Source organism: Aspergillus nidulans, chromosome VIII (genome assembly GCF_000011425.1).
Source record: "Aspergillus nidulans FGSC A4 chromosome VIII".
Classification (NCBI taxonomy): domain Eukaryota; kingdom Fungi; phylum Ascomycota; class Eurotiomycetes; order Eurotiales; family Aspergillaceae; genus Aspergillus; species Aspergillus nidulans.
Window position 1 is genome coordinate 4,052,912 of NC_066264.1, and position 21,158 is coordinate 4,074,069.

Here is a 21,158-nt window from a genome sequence, read left to right on the forward strand (position 1 = left end):
GTCACCCTTTAATCCGCCTGCCTGCCCAACTACGCGTATCGCAATCCTCACGGCCCTCCTTGTATTCATTACCCCCTTCTAGCTCGATAACAATCTGAATATGACGAATTAGACGCTCAATCCAGTGTTGTATAGTCTCCTGTGGGAGATCCGCCCAAGCCTGCCTCCATTCTGCTTCTCCTGTCTTCTTATCGCGGGGCGCACCGCGGGATGTTGTACGCTTCTTCATCCAAGCCCAGCACGGCTCAATTGCGTTGAGATCCGGTGAATTGCCAGGCCAGTCAAGGATCTTTTGCACGTCTTCTGCTTTATAGACATGCTGCTGGATTCGGTGACAGTGGGCAGGCACGCTATCCTCTAAAACAATAGTATTTGGGCGCTCAATCATGCATTCTTTTGCAAATGGAATAAGAAGAGGTTTAAGGACTTCCTAGGCAGTAGAATAAGTAATTAGCACGTGCTTAACTACTCTATAATAGAGAATTATAGAGATAAGGGAACAAACTGTTTGATATCTCCACCAATCAATCCCCCCTTTACCTTTACGTATAAGCTTACCATTCTTCTCGTTCCAATTCCATTTAGGAACACGGCCGCGATTTGGGCGTAAATGAACACGAGAAAGACCTGTAGCCAACTCCCATTCCTCCCGGCATAGAGGTTCCAGCTCACAACTTCATGGCTTCAATCTCTATATCTGCCTGCTTCCACATGGCAGCAGTCTCCGGCTTGTAGATATGTAAAGGGCCCTTCTTATTATATGAGAAGCAACCCCATACCATGAAGTCAGAGCAGGCCTTCCAGCGCCTCCGTACACAATTCCTTGTATGTGAATCTTTCACAGTCCTCCACACTCGTATTGCTCCGCGGCGGTGGCCAAGAATAACACCAGTCTCGTCGGTAAAGATCACGCGTTTCCAGTCTTCTAATGTCCAATGTTGGTGGGCAAGGCAGAATTCAAGACGCCTAAGACAAGCAGCTTCAGTCAGACCAGGCTTCCAGGAAGGTTTTGCAATAACAAAGCCATGAGAATAAAGGATACAAAGAACAGAAGAATGGGAGATACCAGCTTCATAAGCAAGAATTTCTGATAATTTCTCGCGCCCTGCTTGATCTGCAGTTACTGAAGTAATAACAGTATTCTAAGTAGCTTCAGTAATCTCAACAGGCCGGCCAGATCACTTTCTATCCTCAACAAATTCAAGCTGCACGCGCAGGCTTACTTCCGGCCGGTAGCCACGATCTCTGCCTTTCTTTACGATGCTCTGGACCGTACGAGGAGAGAGATTCAAAGATTTTGAGATCTTCTCTGTACTAAATCCGATAGCTGATAAAGTAAGAACTTGGACACGGAGTTCTACTGGATGAAAGCCGCCGCGAGGCATCATGAAGCTGGTGTTGAGGAAGGAGAGCAACTGTGGCAGGATAAGTTGAATTAGTATAAAAAGCGTGCTAAGCGTGCTAAAACACCAAATTGATCAGTCAAATAGAATATATGAGCAGTGTGAATAGCTTCAAGAGGCTGCAGGCAGCTGAAACAATGAAGAAGCAATATATGTCAAAATATTAATGTATGTATGGTAGTGGGGTTGCCATAGAAATTGTTATGTAGGGCGTAACAGTATTACATGGCGTGACACTAGCGTCGCGCAAAAACTTTTGGTGCACGCCTCCGTACAAAACCCAAGTGCGGAGTATCAATATCAGAAATCAGCTCAACCACCGCATATCCCCACTAATCATATACGGCCTAGGCTGGCGCGTTGGATATGTGGTTCAGCCATACCAGCAGCTGAGCAGAACCGCATGGTATCTCCATCAAATTGGACTGTCCACTTCGTCGTCACGAGAGAGACGAGACGGGACTTCCACGGCCATGGACAGCATAAGCCATCTATTGTGAAATCAGTAGAATCAGAGACAAACTTGGTCGTTGCAAAGGAATCTCTATGTGTCAAAAGGTTAGCCCGGAGCGTTCCGTATTACCTGGCTCTGTATCCTTGGAAGAGTTGCTGGCGTGGCAGTACAAAGTATATATTTCGACCATCACCAATAGACAGGAGAGGATACGCCAACATGAAACATTACAAGACACTTATATCTAACTGTCTTTTCACAGAAACAAGCCGAGGTGACGTTCATACGGATTATATCGGCATTACCTACTATTACCGACCACTGATATTTATTGCAGTTCCTAATCTCCTGTCAGCCTAAGTAGATCCTGGCTATATTAGACACCTGTCAAACCATCCACTGCTGCCTTCCATTAGTCGTCCAATATCCATGCCAGCGCCCGAGTTCAGCCACGGCAAAACGCACGAGGTCCTGGCGCATAAGGTGGACTGTGCCCCGGGCGTTATTGATTCGATGTCATACCTTGCTATGTGTGCAGCACACCCCGGTCTTGTTAACGGCACTAATGCAAAATAAACGCAGTCCGCGACGATCTAAGGCACAGCTCAGTAAGATGATGGCAAGGGGCGCCTAGCAAAATAAATTACTGCTGGAAGCGGGAGTGAAATTAAATGAGATATTAAGTCTATATCTAATCGAAGTCTACCTGTTGCACAAGCTAAATGGTATTTTTTACGAGTATGTAGACCGATGAAATGGACCACTGTATCCACGGGACGAAGCTTGCTTCGTCCGAGAACACCGCGGTGAGTAGAGGGTCGTTGATCTCCTTTGCGCAAAATAAGCCTATACCACGAGGTAGTTGTTCAATCCAGGCCCGGAGGCGGGAAAGAACGGTAAGAGCCAGAGTGTTGCAAAGGTACCTTGGGCATGCGGTTTCACCGCTCAAATTCGAGCGATGGCCAAGCCAGGCAAAGCATTCAAGATAGCGAAGATTACCGTATCCGATGAAAGAAACGTGAAAAATCACATTGAAAGCGCGAGTGGGAATCCTAAAGTCATGAATCGTAAACCTTTTTTTTGACCGGTAGAAGCAATGATCCTATTCGCTGTAGCTAGCATCCCAATACATATTGACGAACGCCATAAGAATCAAGACCATTGTTTACTCGGAGGGAACTGTGGGCAATCAGCGAATGACGCGAAGCTTGAAGGGGATCAATCTGAACTTACCGTCAATCTCGCCAGACTTGACGTCGTCGCTGACGTCCTTAGGGCTGCGGCCATCGACCTTGCAGCCGACGGAGAAAGCAGTACCGAGGATCTCAAGGACGGTACCCTTGAGCTCCTTGGCGAGAGAGCGAGAGCGCATCTTACGGGCAATCTCAACAATCTCGTCGAAGGGGATGGACTTGGTGTGCTTGATGTTCTTCTCCTTCTTGCGGTCACGAGGAGGCTCCTTGAGAGCCTTGATGACAAGGGAAGAGGCGGAGGGCACAACCGAAACCTGAGCCTGACGGTTCTGGATGGTGAGACGGACGGTAACACGGAGACCCTTCTATAACCGCGGAAAACCCTATATTAACCACCGTGTTCCTTGACAGATCAATCATGGTTCCTTACCCAGTCGCCAGTGTTCTTAGCGATATCTTCACCGATCTTCTTGGGAGACAGACCGAGAGGACCGATCTTAGGAGCCAGAGCAGACTGGGCTCCGACCTCACCACCTGTCACACGAAGGTGGCTACAATGAATTGTCAGTTTTGATCGCGAGTTCAGACTTCACACGAAACTTACATGATCTTCACCTCATTGGGGTCGAACTTGGGAGCTGCCCAATGGGTTTGATGTTAGCCGCCAATGTTGACATAACCAAGGCGATGATACTTACGCATGGCGAGTGCGAAAGGTCGTCGATCTACCTTGGTGTGTTGTTAGGTGGTTGGTGTCGAGAGGAGGGAAAGATTCGAGGCCCAAATTCAAAACGTTTTGATGAGATCGCACCGCCGAGCTAAGGGCTAAGCGAGCCGCCGAATGAGGAAAAGCTAGTAGGGCTCAACCGAACATCACGTGATACGAACTTATACAGGTTTATCACATAGGAGCAACAACGACAATTAAAAGCTTGAAAGCCGTCATGAATTTAGTTGTTCATGGATTTGTATCTCTACTCTCTGAAACTCAATAAAACTAGCTACTAGATTTGGGGTAACGAAGCGCAACAAATAACCGCTAAAGATACACATCATCCGAGGGTCGACATCAACCCCGGACTCTCGTAATCGGCATCACCTCAGCACTTAACTCGTTCCAGAAACCGCAAGCCTTTATGGGGTTAGCACAGGGTTTTAAGATTTCAACTGCTCGATAGACTTACTTCATGAGGTGGTCCATGAAAGTTTGCAGAGACACGTCGTCGGTGAAAATAGTCTGTGACGACACGCCTCCACCGTAGCCTCCTGTTGTATGTGTCGTGGACGGGTTAAGCTTGGACAAGAGGAAACGTGCCTGGGACCCACCGGCATCACAGACGATGAATCGGGGCAGTGGGAAGCGTTCCGAAATGAGTTCCTAAGTCTTTATCAATATTGTATAAGGCCGGTTAGACAAAATTTGACTTACCCTTGCATCCTCCTTTGGAAGATCAAGAAGAGCCTTTAAGTTCTCATAGCCCTCCTGATCCTGGTAACCTGCCTTTCTCCATTCGGCGATAGTTTCACCGTGGAAAATAAGGATATGGAAGAAGGTATCCAGAAGAAGAATATGAGTGGGCTGAATGGAAGCCGAATCCAGCAATACTGGTAGGCTACCTTCATGCTCTAGTGAATACGAATCCAAGGTTGGCTGGATCATAATAAGAGAGTCGCCGACATCTTCGTGATTGAGCACATGGCGATAGAAAGCAGTCTCGTCGGGAGAGTTATTGAAGACCTGCAAGAACTGACTTCGGCGGAGATGGAACATGAATTGAGGATAGAGTGTGAAGTTCTTCTCAAGTCGGAAAGACGTAGGGTCATCCTTACGGTAGTCGGCAAAGCGCGAGCAAAGTCGAATGAGCATCCTATCTACCCATCTGAGGACATCCGGACCATCGTCAACCTCGGCCTTGAAGACTCCGATACGAGCCATGAGCACCGCGGCGGCCTCCTGGTCGAAAGACTGTGCAAGAGTGGGATCACCTGCAGGACCACTCAGGTTTCGTGCAACGGTTGTGACTCGAAGGTGGAAGTGTCCGGAAGAGTGCTGGTAGTAGGTTAAGAACTGCATCATCCCCCTTTGAGGCCCTGGTTGTACGGCTGCAGGACCACCCTGGTTCGCGATTTCGAAATAAATACCATAGCTCGAAGAAGGATCGATACCGCACATCTTCCAGGCACAGGTGTTGCCGATACCGCATTCTGTCTCACCCACGGAGCTGGACTTCTTGTTAAGAGAAACAGCATGGCCAATGAGGCCGGTGACCTTAAGCTCCTTCGTGGTCAAAACTTCGAGAGATGCATTGAAACCCATAAGAAGGTTATCGTTTGCATCTTTATCGAACACGCGGATAAAAGACTGCTTGAATTGTGATGAGGTGAAGCTGTCAGTAAGAAGAATATGACCTCCAGTGTAATTAGCGAGGTTCTTCATTTCCAGAAGACCAACTTGGTCGAGGCAGCCAGCGAAAAGATCGACTACGTGACCATTATTCGCAGCGCGCTTGGCCAGGGCATCGTAGAACTGCTGCTGGTTAGCAACAATGCTGATTATGAGTTAAAGACTGGATCTTACCTTCAATGCCTTTTTGTAGTATTTAATATTGTCACGGTCAATGTCGTGGTGAGAACGAATGGGCTCTTTCAGTTCGGGGCTCACAACAAGGCCCGGACCCTCAGTAGCAGGGCCGCTTGTGAACAGCATGATATGCGCACCGGCATTCTGGAAGGAGGATTCAAGTAATCCGACGGCGACGTTAAGAGCCACGCCAGTGCATCTCAAGGGGCGCTTATCATTTGCCACGGGCCAAGGGTCGCGCTGAAGCTGCTCAAGCATATTCGTAATTTGGAACTCGGCTTGTTGAACAGGCAAGAGGAATCGGGCGGCAGCGCCAAGCGGAGGGCGGACTGGCTGTTGCGGCATGTTTGGCATATTAGGGCGGATTCCCGAGGCCAATCCAAGCATTTCCTGGACCTGTTTTGCGTTGTAGTCCTTACTACCCCGGAAAACATATGATTTGGCGCATTCAGTGTATCCGAGTTCGTGCACTTGTGCCTATAAGACAGGTCAGCATCCTGCCGGGGACATAATTTATAGCGGCGGCGCTCCTACCATGGTGCCAAATGTAATCAAACCAACAAGAGCATTCGGTGGCAACAGAGACAAACTCAAAATCAGTGAATCCTTTACAGCCTTCAGGCTGTCATCTTCCTGGCAGGTGTCGACAACAAATACGAAGATCGGAGGAGCAGGGGCGGGACGAGCAAGTTGATATTCGATGGTCGTGCTCAACGGGTGAAGCTCGGGGGGTATCGTACTCTCTGTGATATCCTTGTAGTGTGGAGGAAGGGGGTTCCGCATGAGACAAAAAGGGCATATCCAGATTCGAGCGCGCACGTCGACGTTGCTAAAGGTATGTTAGCGGCAATAACCATCTAGTTCAACGGCAAGATTCATACGCATAAGGGTTCAGAACTGCCCGGCATGGCGCTTTGCAGGTCACTGGCTCATATTGAAGAAGGGGAGCATCTGGTCTTTCCTTCAAAGGGGTGTAGATGGCACCGATAGGGACAACAAGTCGGGACGCTTCCTGTTGACAGCTCAGAACAAGTACATGGACAGACCCGTCTCACAAAACCTACCATCCGGGAGCTTGGAAATGTGTTCCAGCTCAACCTGATTCCATCGCGGTCCTCGACATCACTCCATTGATCCTTCAAACCTTCGTAGTCCATCTTGCTGGGGTAATCGGAGAACAGGTGGGTATATGGAGGAAGGCCAAAGGAAACTGGTCAATACCGAGGGCGATTATCCCTTAACTCGTATATTTCAAGCTCAGGGATTCTACTCCAGCACTGTTTAGAATAAAGCACGCCGACAATTGAAGTTGTCCGGAAGCTAGGCAATGCGGGGAGTTCCAGGTTGTGTGAGCCGGAGTGTTGTTTAAGGCCAGGTTGCAGCACAGCGGCATGGGTCCGCTACGGCTACCGTAGTAGATAACGCTAGTGCCCTTTAAATTCCCACTCTCCGCGAGCTTTTTTTCACTCTTCTTTTCTTTTTACCAAAATTTCTTCAGATAACGCCGACTCAACACTCAGCTTCGAGACATATCAGTGACGGAGTTGTTTTTCTGTCGAGCGAAGAAAGATTTGGCCCGTTGCTGGGCACCTGGCTTTGAAAGGTCGTTCCGATCCTTTTGGATAAACTGGGAATCAGCTGTGGTCACAAGCTCCCTTCACAACGACACTATGTCTTGACGAATTATGATAGATTGAACCTAATGAAAAATTGATATTGCTATACCACTGCGTTTATACCCATTGCAATCATAATATGTCCCAATGTTTCTTATAACCGTACTCCATCCCAAACGCCATTTACCTTGTGGTGGAAGGATGCGAATTAGAGCACCGTAAAAGGACGTAAACAGATCTTCGTCGATTAGCCTGATTCACCGCTATGCAGTTCTCGGTGTCTTTCCAAGCTGCTTCAGGAGATAACTGCGCTTGAAGTAAGTGTTAGGGTGAACAATGGTATCAAGTTCGATTTCACCCGCTGAGCCGTCTTCCTTGGCTCTCTTGATTTCGGCTTTGTGTGTATATTCGAATACTCGGTTGCAGGCAATGTGATAACGAGTCTTCTCGACATCTTCGCGTACTCCGCGCAACAAGTCCTTGTCGTTCACGCCGGTAGATTGGAGAAGTCCGATTAGGTTATCAACGGAAAAGTGGCGATACGGACAACCATGCGTCTGTCCTGCTCCAGGGTTTGTATCGCTAAGAATTTTTTGACATGAATATGGTGGGTAGCCGCGACCCCTTCGGTTGATATCTCCACCGACATCACCATAGGCGTGGCGAACGTTGTACTTGTAACGGGAGTTGAACTCCTCATCGGTGAAGCCCTTGAACGATTGGCGCCAAAACAGAATACACTCTTCAAGGGATAGACCAATTCCCTTGAGAAACAGAGTGTACTGGAGCCGACCAAAATGTTTCAGATGGTTGTTCTTGCGCAGGGACATGTGGAGGCTACGCATACAGAGCGGGAAATGTTGTGAAAGAGGATCAATGCTGGCGGCGGTAATTGGAGCGCCATCCACGAAGCCTTCGCCTTCTGTGTACACGGACTCCGCACTTCCGAAGTTCTTAGATAGGTGGTTCAGAATGGGGGAGAGGCGATCATCCTCATCGAGGCGGGGCAAAGCTCTACTTGTGAGCTAGTAGTTATCAGCTCAATGTTCGTACTCAATTGCAAACTGAATTCACATACCTCTAAGGCACGTTCAAGTCGCGCAGTGAACTCAGCGATGATCATACTTAGCTGCTCTCTTTCCGGAACATATGCTTTCCCTTTGGACAGAAAAACAGAGCGTCTTTCGACGAGTTCTGGTACTCTTTCCCAATCCACTTTGTACCATGTGTCTTCATCGGAGCGACGCAGACCTGGCGTCGCGGCGACCAGATACTCGGATAGTTCGCGTCTCTCATCTTCACCTACAGATTCCCAGTCGAGGTTCAGACTATCGATAAATGCGCGTCGTTCTCGAGAGTCATCTGCCTGAAAGCGGAACCTGAAGAGCATAGTCTCTGCTCGTGCGAACCGGCGACGAAGATCTTCGGTGGCTGAAAAAGCCAGACGGAGAATAAAGTGCGAATAATGGTCTTTTTGCCGTTCATTCTTGATTCGGGGATCTGCGGCACCTTTTGGAGACGATGTGTTCGCTGAGAGGGGTAGGAACTTCTGGAGAAGAGGCGTGATGTGCGCCGTTGTCTCGGCAGCGGTCTTGTTTCGATAGGAGCATGCCTCGATTTCGGCGAGGACTATCACAGTCAACAGCAAGTCATACAAAAATAAAGATCTAGGTTCGCACTTTTCAGTCTGTCAATAGCCCATTGTTCAAACTGCTCAAGCGTAATCTCTGCAGTGGGTGGTGTATCGTAGAAGTTCAGCCGATAGGGATAGTCCTGCTGCTTGAAAGTCGGCGTCGCGAATTGCGTCTTTTTGTAGTTGAGGTTGGCCCTCCGCTTAGGGTCAATCCTATTGAACTCCTGGCGGATCATCCTGAATCTCGCGCGTGTGGAAAGAAACTATTCCCGCAAACCACAAGTTGGTCTTGAACCTATATCGAAATTGTTATCGGCATTGGACGACGCGACACGCGACGAGCACGCGCCGGATTTAATCACATGATCTTTACGGGATCTCCTTAGTGGGCTTGGCTTAAACCGAGGAGCACCATCATTTTAAGGCAGCAAGGGACGATTCTTGGGAGCATGTGATAAATTTCGACTGCAATAAGCGGATTTGCAAGTAATTCCGGCAGTCCTACTTCTTACTACCTTTAGTCTATTCCTCAAGCATATCTAGGTGTAAGGTAGGGACGAGAGACTCGCTCACTGAGTCGCCAGTTGTTGTATACTTCGAAAGCAGGGCGGAGTTTCGGAGAAGCCTCCGAGAGCGATTCACCGACTTCCTAAACGAGCAGGTACACATAATCCCCGCGGCTTTCAACTGCTTTCCCCGGTTTAATGGGATAAAGTCACGTCGGCCTTAGAGAACTTTCACCACGATACTGACTTTCTAAGAGTGGACAAGGCCACAATTGGCACATTCTTCAAGAAGTCTTCCAGAAAATACAGTGGATGGGAAAGATGAGGAACTTGTAGATTCGAGTCATTTTGAGAAACCATCTCGCGTGCTCCATATCGTTCGAACCGAATAACCCTTACCGAATCCCACGTCGTCGACACCAAGTCTTACCGCAATTGAAACAACACAGTGGAGCATTACGCGCAATGACCCTCACAACCAGGCAGCTCAAGAAAGCTGCACGGATCATCCTCATCGGCGCTCCGGGGGTGGGGAAGGGAACGCAAACGGAGAGGCTCCTGTCCAAATTTCCTGAACTTGCTTCTATAAGCTCAGGCGACCTCTTGCGAGAGAATGTCCGGAGGAGGACAGCACTCGGTATGTGGTGTTTGGAGTTTTACACAAAGCTGCTGCTAATGTTACTCGACAGGGCGGGAAGCAGAAGCCACAATTCAAGCAGGAAACCTCGTTCCCGACTCCATGATTCTCAACCTCATCTCTTCCGAATTTAACTCCAGAGGCTGGCTCTCCAAATCACAATCATCAGGCTCGTCTGTTTCCCCCTCAGCGTCCTTCATCTTAGACGGGTTTCCTCGCACCGCCTCCCAGGCCGCGAGCTTGGACTCCCTGGTCCCCATCAACTTTGTCGTCCACTTAGTCACTCCACCCTCTATTATTCTCTCCCGGATAGCGTCGCGCTGGGTCCACGAGCCGTCTGGAAGGGTGTACAATACCGATTTCAATGCTCCAAAGGTCCCCGGAAAGGACGACGTAACAGGAGAACCATTGACTCAGAGGGAAGACGATTCAATAGAGACATGGAAACAACGACTACATAAATTCGAAGAAACAAGCAAAGCTCTACTTCAACACTATCAACAAAAGGGCTGTCTTTGGCGCGTGGAAGGCAACTCCAGTGACGAGATCACTCCGAAGCTTCTAGCGGAGTTTGAGCGGAAATTCTGCTAGGCTGATTATGGCTTGGGTCATACCATAGATGCGTTCTTGTACTTTTACTATATTATACTGTGCCGTAACGCCAGTACCAGCGGTCCCATACTGGGACACATATACCCGCCGTTGCTTGGGAAATGAATTGAATTCCTTCTTTCGAGGTTGCATTTTCTATATCATTCTCTCACTTCTTTGGCGTATACTCTGCAGCTCGTAGTCCCTTATTCCAGAGATATGTTCAAGTGTCAACCAGGTTATCATGAGAAGACATTTTTGATCAAGTATGAACAGCCGGAAACCGGTAGGAAATCATGTACTCCAACCTCCATACCTCCATCACTTCCGATATTCCCATTAACGTTCACTTTTTTTCCTCCAAGCCTACCCGGGTCTTGTATTCCCTCGGACTTTCGAACTCTTTATTCCGCCGGAATCCTTTCCACATCCCATTCCCCTTCAACTTCGCCCACCACTCCGCATTCCGATATTTAGCTTCAATAGCATCACCTCCAAACTCAGCGCCAGACTTGGCCTCATACACTGTCGCAAGTCCCCGCCGCAGCATCTCGTACGATACATCCCGCCGGCGGAACGGGATTGGGAAATCAAGAACGCGACGTACATAGACGGTTGCCACGACACGCTGGTACTGGTCTGGTCGATGCAGATAAGCGCGCACACGGCGACTCAGCAGATATGACGTTAGCCATTCGTGCGCTTCGCGAGCGTACGGTTGTTCGGGACGGCCAAAGTGCGCGAGCTCGGGCGCGTCAATGCCTGCTAAGCGGACGTGGATCTAGGGCGTGATTGCAAAGGTTAGCTAGTAGTAACTCTCAAGATTTTGCACGATGTCCCGACAATTGACGAGGGGGTCTACATGCTTTACAAGCAGGCAAGATCGCAGTCGAGAATATAGCCAAAAAATGTAGTCAAAAACGTACCGTGTTATCCCTCAGCTCCTTCTTCCCCTTTGGTATTCTCTTCCAAGGTAACAACTCCCATCCAGCAAGCCGGCCACCGGGCGTATGAAAGATCCTGAAATTATCCCCATCGCCGACGCTCGTCACCTTTCCGTAGATACTGCGGCGGCGGAAATACGCTGCGTCAATACTCGGCGCATCGGGAAATCGACGGAGGTAGGAACGATGGAAGCGCGCGGCGCTAAGGATTGCGGTGGTAAGGATCAAGGTTGGGATGAGAGTTCTCAGTTCTGTGAAAGCGGCCCAGTCGAGTATGGCTGCTTTGTCTGTTTGATTTGTTGTGACTGGCAATAGAGAAGTGCAGTTTTGTTGTTTATCATCGGCAATGGTGGGCTCCTGCGTTTTGGAAGACCATGGTGGCCATCGCATGACGGCTCATGCTCTTGCTTTGAGAGCGATGTTGCAGGCCGATTAGGGTGAAAGTTAAGATATTGGAGTAGAGATCGATTTGTTTTAATGTTATGCCGGCTGGGCGCGGGGCGGTCAAAATATATACACAATGGTTCTCAACTCCGCAGAACTGCTGTCCCATCTTTAAGGTTTGATTATGGGCTACTGTAAGCATCAAGAATAAGATCTAAGAATCATTGATGTCTATTCTTCATGAAATATGTACAAGGTGTGTGTGGACCCGTACCCTCGGTCATAAGACAATAACAAAGAGATCTACACCTATGCGCCAGATAAAGATGTAAAATAAGGGAGGGAATGACCACTCGTCAGAAGGGGGTCCGTCTATTTCAGAGTCGCCGGAAGGCTGGCCTGTGCCTTGGACGCCGCTGCATCAACGGCCTTGCGAAGCTTCTTCTCTCTGAGACCTTTGAGATATGCAAATAAGACAATGAAAAGGAGTTCCATCCTGGAGCCATCAGCATATGTTCATAATAATGCTATAGGAGAAACAGTATACCTTTCTTTCGTCATCATCAGTAGACCCTGAACTAGAAGACCTTTCAAAATCTGGGGCCCAATGCCCTTGAATAGAGATAGCGGTCCCTCATTCTCGACGATAAATCGCATAACCTCGCTGAAGGTCTTGAATGGCTTCCCATTACGGGCTGGTGGCGGGCGCGATTGAAGGCCAACCTTGGCAACAATCAACGGCTGAGTTGCGATGGTGGCCATGGCCTTGGATAGAGCACCAAGAACTGTGACCGGAATCAGTATTTCAAGTACCCATAAGCGGTATCATGATGTTACTCACGAAATGCTTCCCAAGGCTTGAGGCTCTTCTTCCCGGGGAAAATAATGTCCTTGAGACGTTGATAAGCACCGTATGTGATAGCCGGGTTCACGACGAGGATCAAGCTCGCTTTGAGGCCTCTCCACAAACCGGACCATCCATCTTCGCTGTTGACTACTTCTCTGCCGGTCTCAATTAGACCCTTCTTGTCGTCCTTTGGCTGTGTCTGCTGGCGTGTGGTGATGACAGCAACAGGAATTGTGAAAATTTGAGCAACAGCACCGGCAACAGCACCAAGGCTGAGCTCGATAGCAGTTCCTGGCGGTTTGGGCACACGTTCCGAAGCCATATAGAGCGTCCTCACGACGCTGTACCAGTAGAAGTAGGCGAAGTTGGTTGAGGCAACGCCAATAAGGGAACCAGCCATTCCGGAGTATAGTCCCTCAACTCCTTCTTTGTCCATAATCTTCGTGATCGCATCCCAGGTTGATTTATAGTGCACATCGTCCGAATCTTTGCTTTCTGCTTCGCCAGCCTTTTTCACCTGAACTTGCAGCTTCGTTTTAACCCTATTTTTTTTTTTGCCACAGCAGTCAGGATTGATTCGTCTTAATAGATCAGAAAAGGGGAGGTTGTATACAAATCAAGTGGGTAGACAATAGCATTTGCAAGGACCGCGCCAGTGGCACCTGCAACGGCGCTTCCCCAAGGAGACAGAGCGGGCTTTGATTGACCAGCCATTTTCTCGAGACGATTCTTTTGAGTTGGACAGCTGGAAAAGAACTAGACAACGGTGAATGGTGGACAGAGCTCAGAGTCCGCGAATGTCTATCTAATGTGATCTCGGTCTTGCCCTGCACTCCGCTTTGATTGAGGGCCGAAGACGGAGGAGCCACTCAAGTACTGAAGGAGTAAGCGACCCCCAAAAACACAGACAAAATAAAGACGCCGCTATAGGGGACAGGCAGATGATAGTGAACGAAGACAGAGCAGTAGTCAATAATAGAAAGGGATAGAGAATTAGAGCCAAAAAAAGAAAAGCGGCAGACAGTTCTGCTCTGGAGCCGGGGACTCACCTCGGCGCGCATGACGAATCGAGCCGAGGTCCAAGTAGGTAGTGGTCCTTGTGGAGGACTCGAGCTTATCGGCTTGCTTCGACTCTCTGCTTCCCGCTCCCCGCCGAGCAACACCAGCCTCACAACCCACTCTCTCTACTCGCTAGCTTCTGCTATATGGCACTCTCCCAATCGCTTGTTGATATTTCCGCAAGGCTCTAGTGGCCCGTACAGTCCTTGTCCGGTTGTCATCGTTTCCAATTGCGCCTCCCCCTCGTGCTGATCCGGGGAGACGGTCGTTACTGACCTCATTCTGACCTCGGATGTGAGGGGTTAGGTGATCAGCGGAGACTCTCGGGAAGGGCACAGGCAAATTGAGCACCTGGCTCTCTGATAGGAGCATCTTGTTCTGGATGAACCGTTCTAGGGAGCATAGCTCTGGTGAAGAGTAAAGACCCCAGTCATTTAACAAACCGCTATCCCGCTTTGGGATCAGGATGTCTAGAACCTCTAGCGCCCCCTCGCAGAAGTCTTTAATATCGCGAGCACTGGTATTTATTCGAAAATTATTCCTTCTATGGTTCACTAACACCTTAGCTAGAAAGCTGAGCGGGATGTCATTACGGCCTCGTCGCAATCGCAGGCTTTGGACGCTGCCATTGATGCTGCGGAACATTATATGAAAGCCCTAGCTTTGACAAGCTCTTCTAAAGACAGAAATGTCTTGGACGCAAAGTGCAAAGAGTGGCTCACGAGAGCTGAAAAGATTAAAGGGTCTGAAGATTGGCGTTCTGTAGCACAGTCTCGACGGTCTAGGCTTCGTACTCCAGCGTCGACGCGAAAACTCACAACTCGTGAGGACATCATCCTTTTACAGGGCGCAAAGCTGAATGGCTTCATATTTCCGCCATGGAAAGCAGAACCCAGTCTCACTGAATTCGAGACCGGAACCAACGGAGATGTGTTATTCACGTACGTGGAATCAATCTCTTTTCTACTGGTGTTAAGTTTGAATTGAGAGAGATAGATATTCTGTGCATATTCTAACAATATGCAGCGATAAGCCGGATCTTCACCTGTCTAACTTGCAGAGAGACATATTTGCTGGCTGGAAACGGCCGCACGAGCTGCTCTCGGGGCAAGTGGACGATGCCGGGATGCCGCTCAACCCCGTGATGACTGTCTCCGGAAACACGGATCTAGTGCAGGACGTGTTGACGGATTGCTCCGTTGTTGCCAGTCTTTGTGCGACGACCTCCAGATCGGAGCGTGGCCTTGACGATGTGAGAAACTTCTGTTGTATGCAAGAATTACGAATGCTGACGCACACAGACTCTACTTCCGATTGTATATCCATGCATCCACAATTCAATGAAATCTGACATTTCGCCATCTGGCAAGTACATCTTTCGCTTCTACTTCAACGGGTGCTTCCGGAAGGTGGTCATTGACGATCGTTTACCGTCGTCAAAAACTTCGAGGTCTTTGTACATGATTGACCGAAATCATCGTAACTTTATGTGGCCTGCTCTGGTAGAAAAGGCATACTTAAAACTTCGCGGGGGTTACGAGTTTCCTGGAAGCAATTCTGGGACAGATCTATGGGTGCTGACGGGCTGGATCCCTGAACAAGTCTTTCTCCACAGTGATGAAGTGACTGCTGACCAGATCTGGTCGGATCTCTTCAAATCGTTTCATAGCGGGGATGTTCTCTTGACGATAGGGACTGGGAAACTTACGGAGAGGGAGCAGAAAGAGCTGGGCCTTGTTAGTGAGCACGACTATGCCATACTTGATATGAAGGAGCTCAAAGGACGTCGTCAATTCTTGATTAAGAACCCCTGGGCTGGGACTGACGCTGTGTACCCTGCGCTTTTCGCTGATCCTGGACCATTCCCCAACTCGCCTTTTCTCTCCCCCGGCACGTTCTGGATGGATTGCGAGATGGTTCTTCAAAATTTTGAGAATTTATACCTAAACTGGAATCCCGGAATATTCGCATATCAGGAGGACATACATTTCACGTGGGATTTGTCCACCGGTAAGGGAATGGCAGGGTGCTTTGTAAAGAATCCGCAGTTTTCAGTTTATACCGAACGTGGCGGGGTGGTTTGGTTATTGCTAGGCAGGCATCTCAGGACAATCGAGTCTCGTGCCTCAGAGGAAGACGAGAGATTCGGATTCATCAGCATATACGTGTTTAAGGGAGGAAAGAGGGTAGCACTCAGTGATGGAGCGCTCCATCGAGGCCCTTATGTCGACTCACCGAACACTCTCATGAAGCTCGATGTTCCCCCAAGAAGTACTTATACCGCCGTCGTGTCCGAAGAGTCTTTACCTCGAGTCAGTCAAAATTTTACAATATCTGCCTTCTCCGATTCGCCTGTGCGAATATCACATGCCCCCAACAAATACATATGTGTGACTAAGGTTCAAGGTTCCTGGACACCAACCACAGCCGGGGGCAATGCAGAATCGGCACGGTACTCACTGAATCCGCAGTTTAGCATAGTGCTTTCGGACCCCACGGACATTTCAATTGTCCTTGAACCATCAGACCAGGAGCTTGCCACACATGTCAAGCTGTTCTGGTCGGGTGGAAAGCGCATAGCCAGGGTCCGCAGCCGCGATATCGTCGCAGATAGTGGTGATTATCGCCGGGGTGGTTCCTTAGTAGAAAAGCAGGACCTGGACCCCGGGGAGTACACCATTGTTGTCTCCACATTTGCTCCTGACCAATACGGATCTTTCACACTCTGGGTTTCGACAAACATTACTTGTGAAGTGACACAGCTTCCATCAGAAGCTGCAGGGCGGCGAGCGGTGTTGTCCGATATTGGAGTCTTACTCCCCGGCCAGGATAGGATGCTTGCTCCCCTAACAACTCCCCGACTGACGCGAGTCAAGCTCATTGCGAGGAGCCGAGAGTCCAGAATCGGTAATAGACCTGTTGGTCCCTCGCCCTTATTGATGACCGTTGAGCTTGGTCAGGGGCCGTACAAGGAGATTCTAGCCACATCAGAGGATGGTGACCATAGCGACTCGATATCTGGAGTCCGAGTGGAAGACTTCGATCTTCAGCCTGGCCTGGAAGAGAGGGGCGGGGTGTGGATTGTGCTTGAGAGAATTGGAGGTCCTGGCGGTCAAGTGGAAGATCATTTCGAAGTGGAAGCTCTGGGAGAAGAGAGAGTGGAGATTGGGGAATGGATAGTTGAAGATGCATAATCGAGATATTACTATAAACCACCTTGAATGGGTCATGTCATCGAATGCTGCAGAAACTTGTTGGCTCCTTGTATTGTTGTAGTGCTCTGACACTATCCATGATAGAAAAGACGTAGTCACGGTACCTAATGCGGGGAGGCTGCCGCAAATTAGCCCCGTCCCGCAGGAACTCTCAAGTCCCAACGTCATCCCCACCTTGAGTTCGTGTGTATCACTGTCAACATACATCCACTAGTCGAAAACTCGCAACTCCAACCAGGGACGCAGAAATATGGCGAGCAATATTCCCGCTGCATTGAAGTCTGCGGATGTTGGTCGCTTTGCTCTGCGGGCAGCCCAGCTTGAAAAGGCGAAGCCCATCATTGCCTACTGGTGTGAGTCTTATGTGACCTGCGTTTGACGGACTTAGGACTAACAAAGACTGTGCTTTGCCATAGGTAACTTCTACATTGTGAACCAAATTATTGAAAAAGGCCTCCATACCACGGATGAGGACGTAAAACTGTATACAACGGAGCTAATGGAGAAGCTGGAACAAGTATGTTAGCGCGATCACGAAAGTCCTGAGTATCTTCTGGGCGGGTGCTGACCAGGTCATTGTGCTGAAGTTTCAGAATGGAAACCGCGACAATGATGCTATTACGGATTCAATGGCCGCCAGTGCCTATGTGGAGGAGTTTGGCCTCGAAGTCTTTGGTCGTGCAGAAGCCGCCCTGCGGGCCAACAAAGTGACCAAGTTCGTGCGCATTCACCTGAGAGCTGGACATCGAGTTGACTTGGTTCAGACAAACAGCGGATACCTTCCAGGCCGCCGCCACGTTTCTCGAGTTATGCCAGATCTGGAACCCTCTCGAAGCGGAGGTTGCTGCGAAGGTGAAATTCGCCAAGTACCATGCCGTGAGGATTGCGAAGGCGATAAAGGCGGGAGAGGACCCGAATGCGACGAACCCAAAGATTGAGGAACCAGCAGAGGAAAGCCTGGTAGAAAAATCAACCGAGTCTGATGCGGCCACTGCGCCTTCAACTGCTCTGTTGCAACCGAGCGTTGAAGACGATCCAGAAGAATCACAATATGCGCAATCTTCTGGACCGTCGCTTGCTCTACCGCAGCCGCCAACAGCCCTCAACAAGCTTCCTTCCGCTACTGAAGAGCCTGCGTCTAGTCGGGTTGCAGACGTAGGCTCGGCCGAGGATTTACCACTCAACCTTCCATCAACACCGAATACCTTTGCTTCCTCAGCAGCGCCGAATCTTCCTGATACTCCAACCAACATCGGAGGATACCACCGTTCTAAACCGTCTAATGAGTTTCAGTCGTTCCCTCCACCATCTGCGATACCACCTACTAGCTCCTCAACCGCCTCGCAAGGTGAAGACTCTTTCTATAACGTGCCAAGTGCCGCGCCCAGTCAAGCGCCACGTCCAACACATCAACCTTCACCTATAGCAACGCCTCCCGTTGTAGCCCCCGCGCCCTCTACCCAAGCGAACTCTCACGATATTGATGACCAAGCAATTGCTCTCGCTCAGAAGCATGCCCGGTGGGCTGTATCTGCTCTTACGTTTGACGATGTCAATACGGCGATCAAAGAGCTACGGAACTCTCTAAAACTCCTCGGTGCTGAATAGCCGGACTTTAGGAGACGTTGCCCTGGGATATGTTAGAGAAATGGAACATGGGGGAGGGAATTGCATAGCGTGACGAGTTAGACAGCGACAACCAGTGTATTTATTCTTATCATATCTCATTCGACATAATAGCTATCACGATACAATGACATCGTCCTTCTAGAACCCGGAGCGAGTCCGACAGGTTCTCTGTGGCACCGTCGATACTCCGTCTTTTCTCCTGTTCACGGGATAGAGCATCACACTTCTGCTGACTGAGATTGCGGCAGCCTCGATTTCAGATAGCCAGCTTCTGGTTTAGTCTGCGGGAGGAGGAGTCAAATGTTCTCTCATCCTGTGACGCGCGCCAATACCGTCTTCAGCAACACATCTACCCCATCCACTTTTGCGCACCTTTCTGGGTTGCTGATACACTGATTCTCCTTCCGTGCCCTTTCACTCATGAGTGTTTCTCTTGTCTGCTTGGAACTTACCATCCGCCCCCAGTCACCCTAGCATGGGCCATGAGCTCTTGACCACTCTCCTTTGACCAAAGCTCCAGGTATAGATGTTGAAACTTGTTTCTCCTCCGCTATCATGCTTTCTTAACAAACATCGCCATTTATCAAGCCCGAGGATCACTCTACTCTCTTCAGAAGACTTGCTGAATATGTTGGGATATTCAATAGGTGAAAGACTTTTTGTGAGCCCCGTAGTACCACGAATATCTGCGTCGAGCAACCCATGGACGGTCACAGACACTAGTAGGGGGCTATAGAGTCATGCTAAGCGAATAAAGGCTGATTCAGTTGCTCGCGGTGAAGGTGATAGTCTTCTTGATGATTCTCGCTGGTGGATCGCTTTCCCTGTCTTACCATTCTTTCTCCTAATCTTGCTTCCATCCTGCATGAGTCTCTGTGCTGAACCGGGCTGACAACTTCTTGACTCACAATTAGCTGAGTTCTAGCTCTTAGAAAGAAAGCCAACAGTTTTGTGAAGGAAAAGTCCGAATGCTCCCAGAATCGAGCCACAACGGTCTTCCCGCGCCTTGCAACCGAAAACGTACCCAAAGTTGAAGGGCTCTAGGGGACTGAGTTCACTCTTACCGAGCACTGCGATGAATATGATGAGAATGAGTATGTCGAACCTTGCCGCCTAAAAGAGCGCAAACTTTCAGAGCTCTTAGTTTGCACCTTATCCCGGATAACGCAAGCTCTCTGACATTTGCGCGCTTCCTATTAAACCGCAACCGGGATCGCTACTACTACAGCCGAAGTCTCAAGCTGACCGGTCTAATTTTGTAGATGTATACTTGTCAGTCGCCATCCACTTCAAATGGCGCCGTGATACCTCTTCCCGGTGACTACCGACAAAAAAGCTTGCCCCGTCTGGTCCAGGTCCTGCAACGAAGTTTCCATCGTCATTACCTCTCGAGATAGGGTGTGCTTGCAGCCTCAAGCAGATGAAGTGAGCTCCCAAGCTCACGCGGGAGTTGGAGATGAAACTGCAGTTAGCTGGGATGATCATGTTGCAGCTGCTCAGCAGGTAACTGCAGGCTATCGCTATGGCCTCCATTGCACAGAAGTAGTCTGGTCATGAGATATTTGTGTGTTGGGGAAACAATCGTGACTAAAGGGCTGTCATGCAACTTATCATACAATATTCCGGGCGGCATAGGTTGCAAAGGGATTTTGTCATCGACCCTTTGATCTTTCCCAAATTCGTGTTGTGCCTTTATACTGAGCGGTAAAGATCAAAAAACGGACACTTTCGATCTTCTTGCTGATGTAAAGCTCGATGAAGAGGCTTGTCCACGCACTAATTGGGTATTAGACACTATCAGCATCTGGACAGGGAAGTTGCGATATAGCGGAATATTGACAAGACTACAAGACTACTTTTTTTAACCGAAGTCGGTCCCTGAGTGGAACGTACAGCTTAACATCTTCATACGACTATCTTGTAGCTTCCCTATGAAGACTCCCTCAATAATAGTATATCCTTCATTCCTAATTCAATTCGACCGTCATTGAGCTGGGGCATCTACGAACACTTGGCTACCGTATGAGACAGACAGAAAGATACGATTGGGCTATTCTGGTTGATGAACACTCTTTCAAACTTCGAGCCTTCCTAGTTGTCAACTTCCATTACCTAACTTACAGCCTAAACAGTGAACGAGAGACCCAGGAACTTCGAGTTGTCCCTTCTCCGCAATTCCTAGCCCGTGCCCGGGCGTTTAATTTAGGCTGGCATGAACCATGGAACAGAGCAAGCGAAGCTCACTTGGATCGGAGATTTCCAAGACTGTCGTCAACAGATCATCTTCGGCAAACAGCTTCCAGAATTCCAAATGTCTATCAGAAACACTGTTTACCGCAAGGTGATCAACTTCGAGCCAGGCTAGAATAGGACATCAGAAGCGACCTGGCTTAGTCAATTGGAGAGCCCATCAGAAGTCGTCGAGGGGGTTGCAAATTGGGCAAATAATATTACAGTTGCTGAGAT

The 21,158-nt window shown here is 49.2% G+C and overlaps 9 protein-coding genes across 9 annotated transcripts, besides 1 other annotated feature; 3 read left to right on the forward strand and 6 right to left on the reverse strand.

Moving 5' to 3' along the window:
• Positions 1-21,158: part of a sequence feature (contig 1.5 561..450355(-1)) that runs on past both edges of the window.
• Positions 2-1,385, reverse strand: ANIA_00263 (uncharacterized protein; the record flags this gene model as incomplete). Its single annotated transcript, XM_652775.1, has 4 exons — positions 2-430; positions 559-646; positions 676-1,142; positions 1,224-1,385. 4 exons carry the CDS (start codon positions 1,383-1,385, stop codon positions 2-4), a joined length of 1,146 nt encoding a protein of 381 aa, XP_657867.1.
• ANIA_00262 (60S ribosomal protein uL11) lies at positions 2,525-3,808 on the reverse strand. Its single transcript, XM_050611006.1, has 5 exons — positions 3,749-3,808; positions 3,655-3,688; positions 3,481-3,601; positions 3,091-3,415; positions 2,525-3,036 (listed from the first exon to the last, which is right to left on the reverse strand). The coding sequence occupies exons 1-5, from the start codon at positions 3,750-3,752 to the stop codon at positions 3,023-3,025; spliced, it is 498 nt and encodes a 165-aa protein (XP_050469280.1). The 5' UTR covers positions 3,753-3,808; the 3' UTR covers positions 2,525-3,022.
• Positions 4,158-6,940, reverse strand: sec23 (GTPase-activating protein SEC23; the record flags this gene model as incomplete). Its single annotated transcript, XM_652773.2, has 7 exons — positions 6,696-6,940; positions 6,513-6,643; positions 6,166-6,460; positions 5,629-6,108; positions 4,480-5,577; positions 4,235-4,428; positions 4,158-4,182 (listed from the first exon to the last, which is right to left on the reverse strand). Exons 1-7 carry the CDS (start codon positions 6,786-6,788, stop codon positions 4,158-4,160), a joined length of 2,316 nt encoding a protein of 771 aa, XP_657865.1. The 5' UTR covers positions 6,789-6,940.
• Positions 7,511-9,116, reverse strand: ANIA_00260 (DNA primase subunit PRI2; the record flags this gene model as incomplete). Its single annotated transcript, XM_652772.1, has 3 exons — positions 7,511-8,272; positions 8,326-8,876; positions 8,927-9,116. 3 exons carry the CDS (start codon positions 9,114-9,116, stop codon positions 7,511-7,513), a joined length of 1,503 nt encoding a protein of 500 aa, XP_657864.1.
• On the forward strand, positions 9,385-10,736 carry ANIA_00259 (adenylate kinase ADK2). The gene is made up of 2 exons (XM_652771.2): positions 9,385-10,023; positions 10,076-10,736. The coding sequence occupies exons 1-2, from the start codon at positions 9,852-9,854 to the stop codon at positions 10,612-10,614; spliced, it is 711 nt and encodes a 236-aa protein (XP_657863.1). The 5' UTR covers positions 9,385-9,851; the 3' UTR covers positions 10,615-10,736.
• On the reverse strand, positions 10,961-11,948 carry ANIA_00258 (protein lcl3; the record flags this gene model as incomplete). The annotated part of the gene is made up of 2 exons (XM_652770.1): positions 10,961-11,395; positions 11,541-11,948. 2 exons carry the CDS (start codon positions 11,946-11,948, stop codon positions 10,961-10,963), a joined length of 843 nt encoding a protein of 280 aa, XP_657862.1.
• Positions 12,315-13,503, reverse strand: ANIA_00257 (protein antA; the record flags this gene model as incomplete). Its single annotated transcript, XM_652769.1, has 4 exons — positions 12,315-12,438; positions 12,490-12,727; positions 12,784-13,331; positions 13,403-13,503. The coding sequence occupies 4 exons, from the start codon at positions 13,501-13,503 to the stop codon at positions 12,315-12,317; spliced, it is 1,011 nt and encodes a 336-aa protein (XP_657861.1).
• On the forward strand, positions 14,186-17,042 carry ANIA_00256 (protein palB; the record flags this gene model as incomplete). Its single annotated transcript, XM_652768.2, has 4 exons — positions 14,186-14,368; positions 14,419-14,789; positions 14,875-15,100; positions 15,150-17,042. Exons 1-4 carry the CDS (start codon positions 14,315-14,317, stop codon positions 17,040-17,042), a joined length of 2,544 nt encoding a protein of 847 aa, XP_657860.1. The 5' UTR covers positions 14,186-14,314.
• Positions 17,314-18,671, forward strand: ANIA_00255 (uncharacterized protein; the record flags this gene model as incomplete). The annotated part of the gene is made up of 4 exons (XM_050611007.1): positions 17,314-17,416; positions 17,480-17,580; positions 17,651-17,782; positions 17,850-18,671. 4 exons carry the CDS (start codon positions 17,314-17,316, stop codon positions 18,669-18,671), a joined length of 1,158 nt encoding a protein of 385 aa, XP_050469281.1.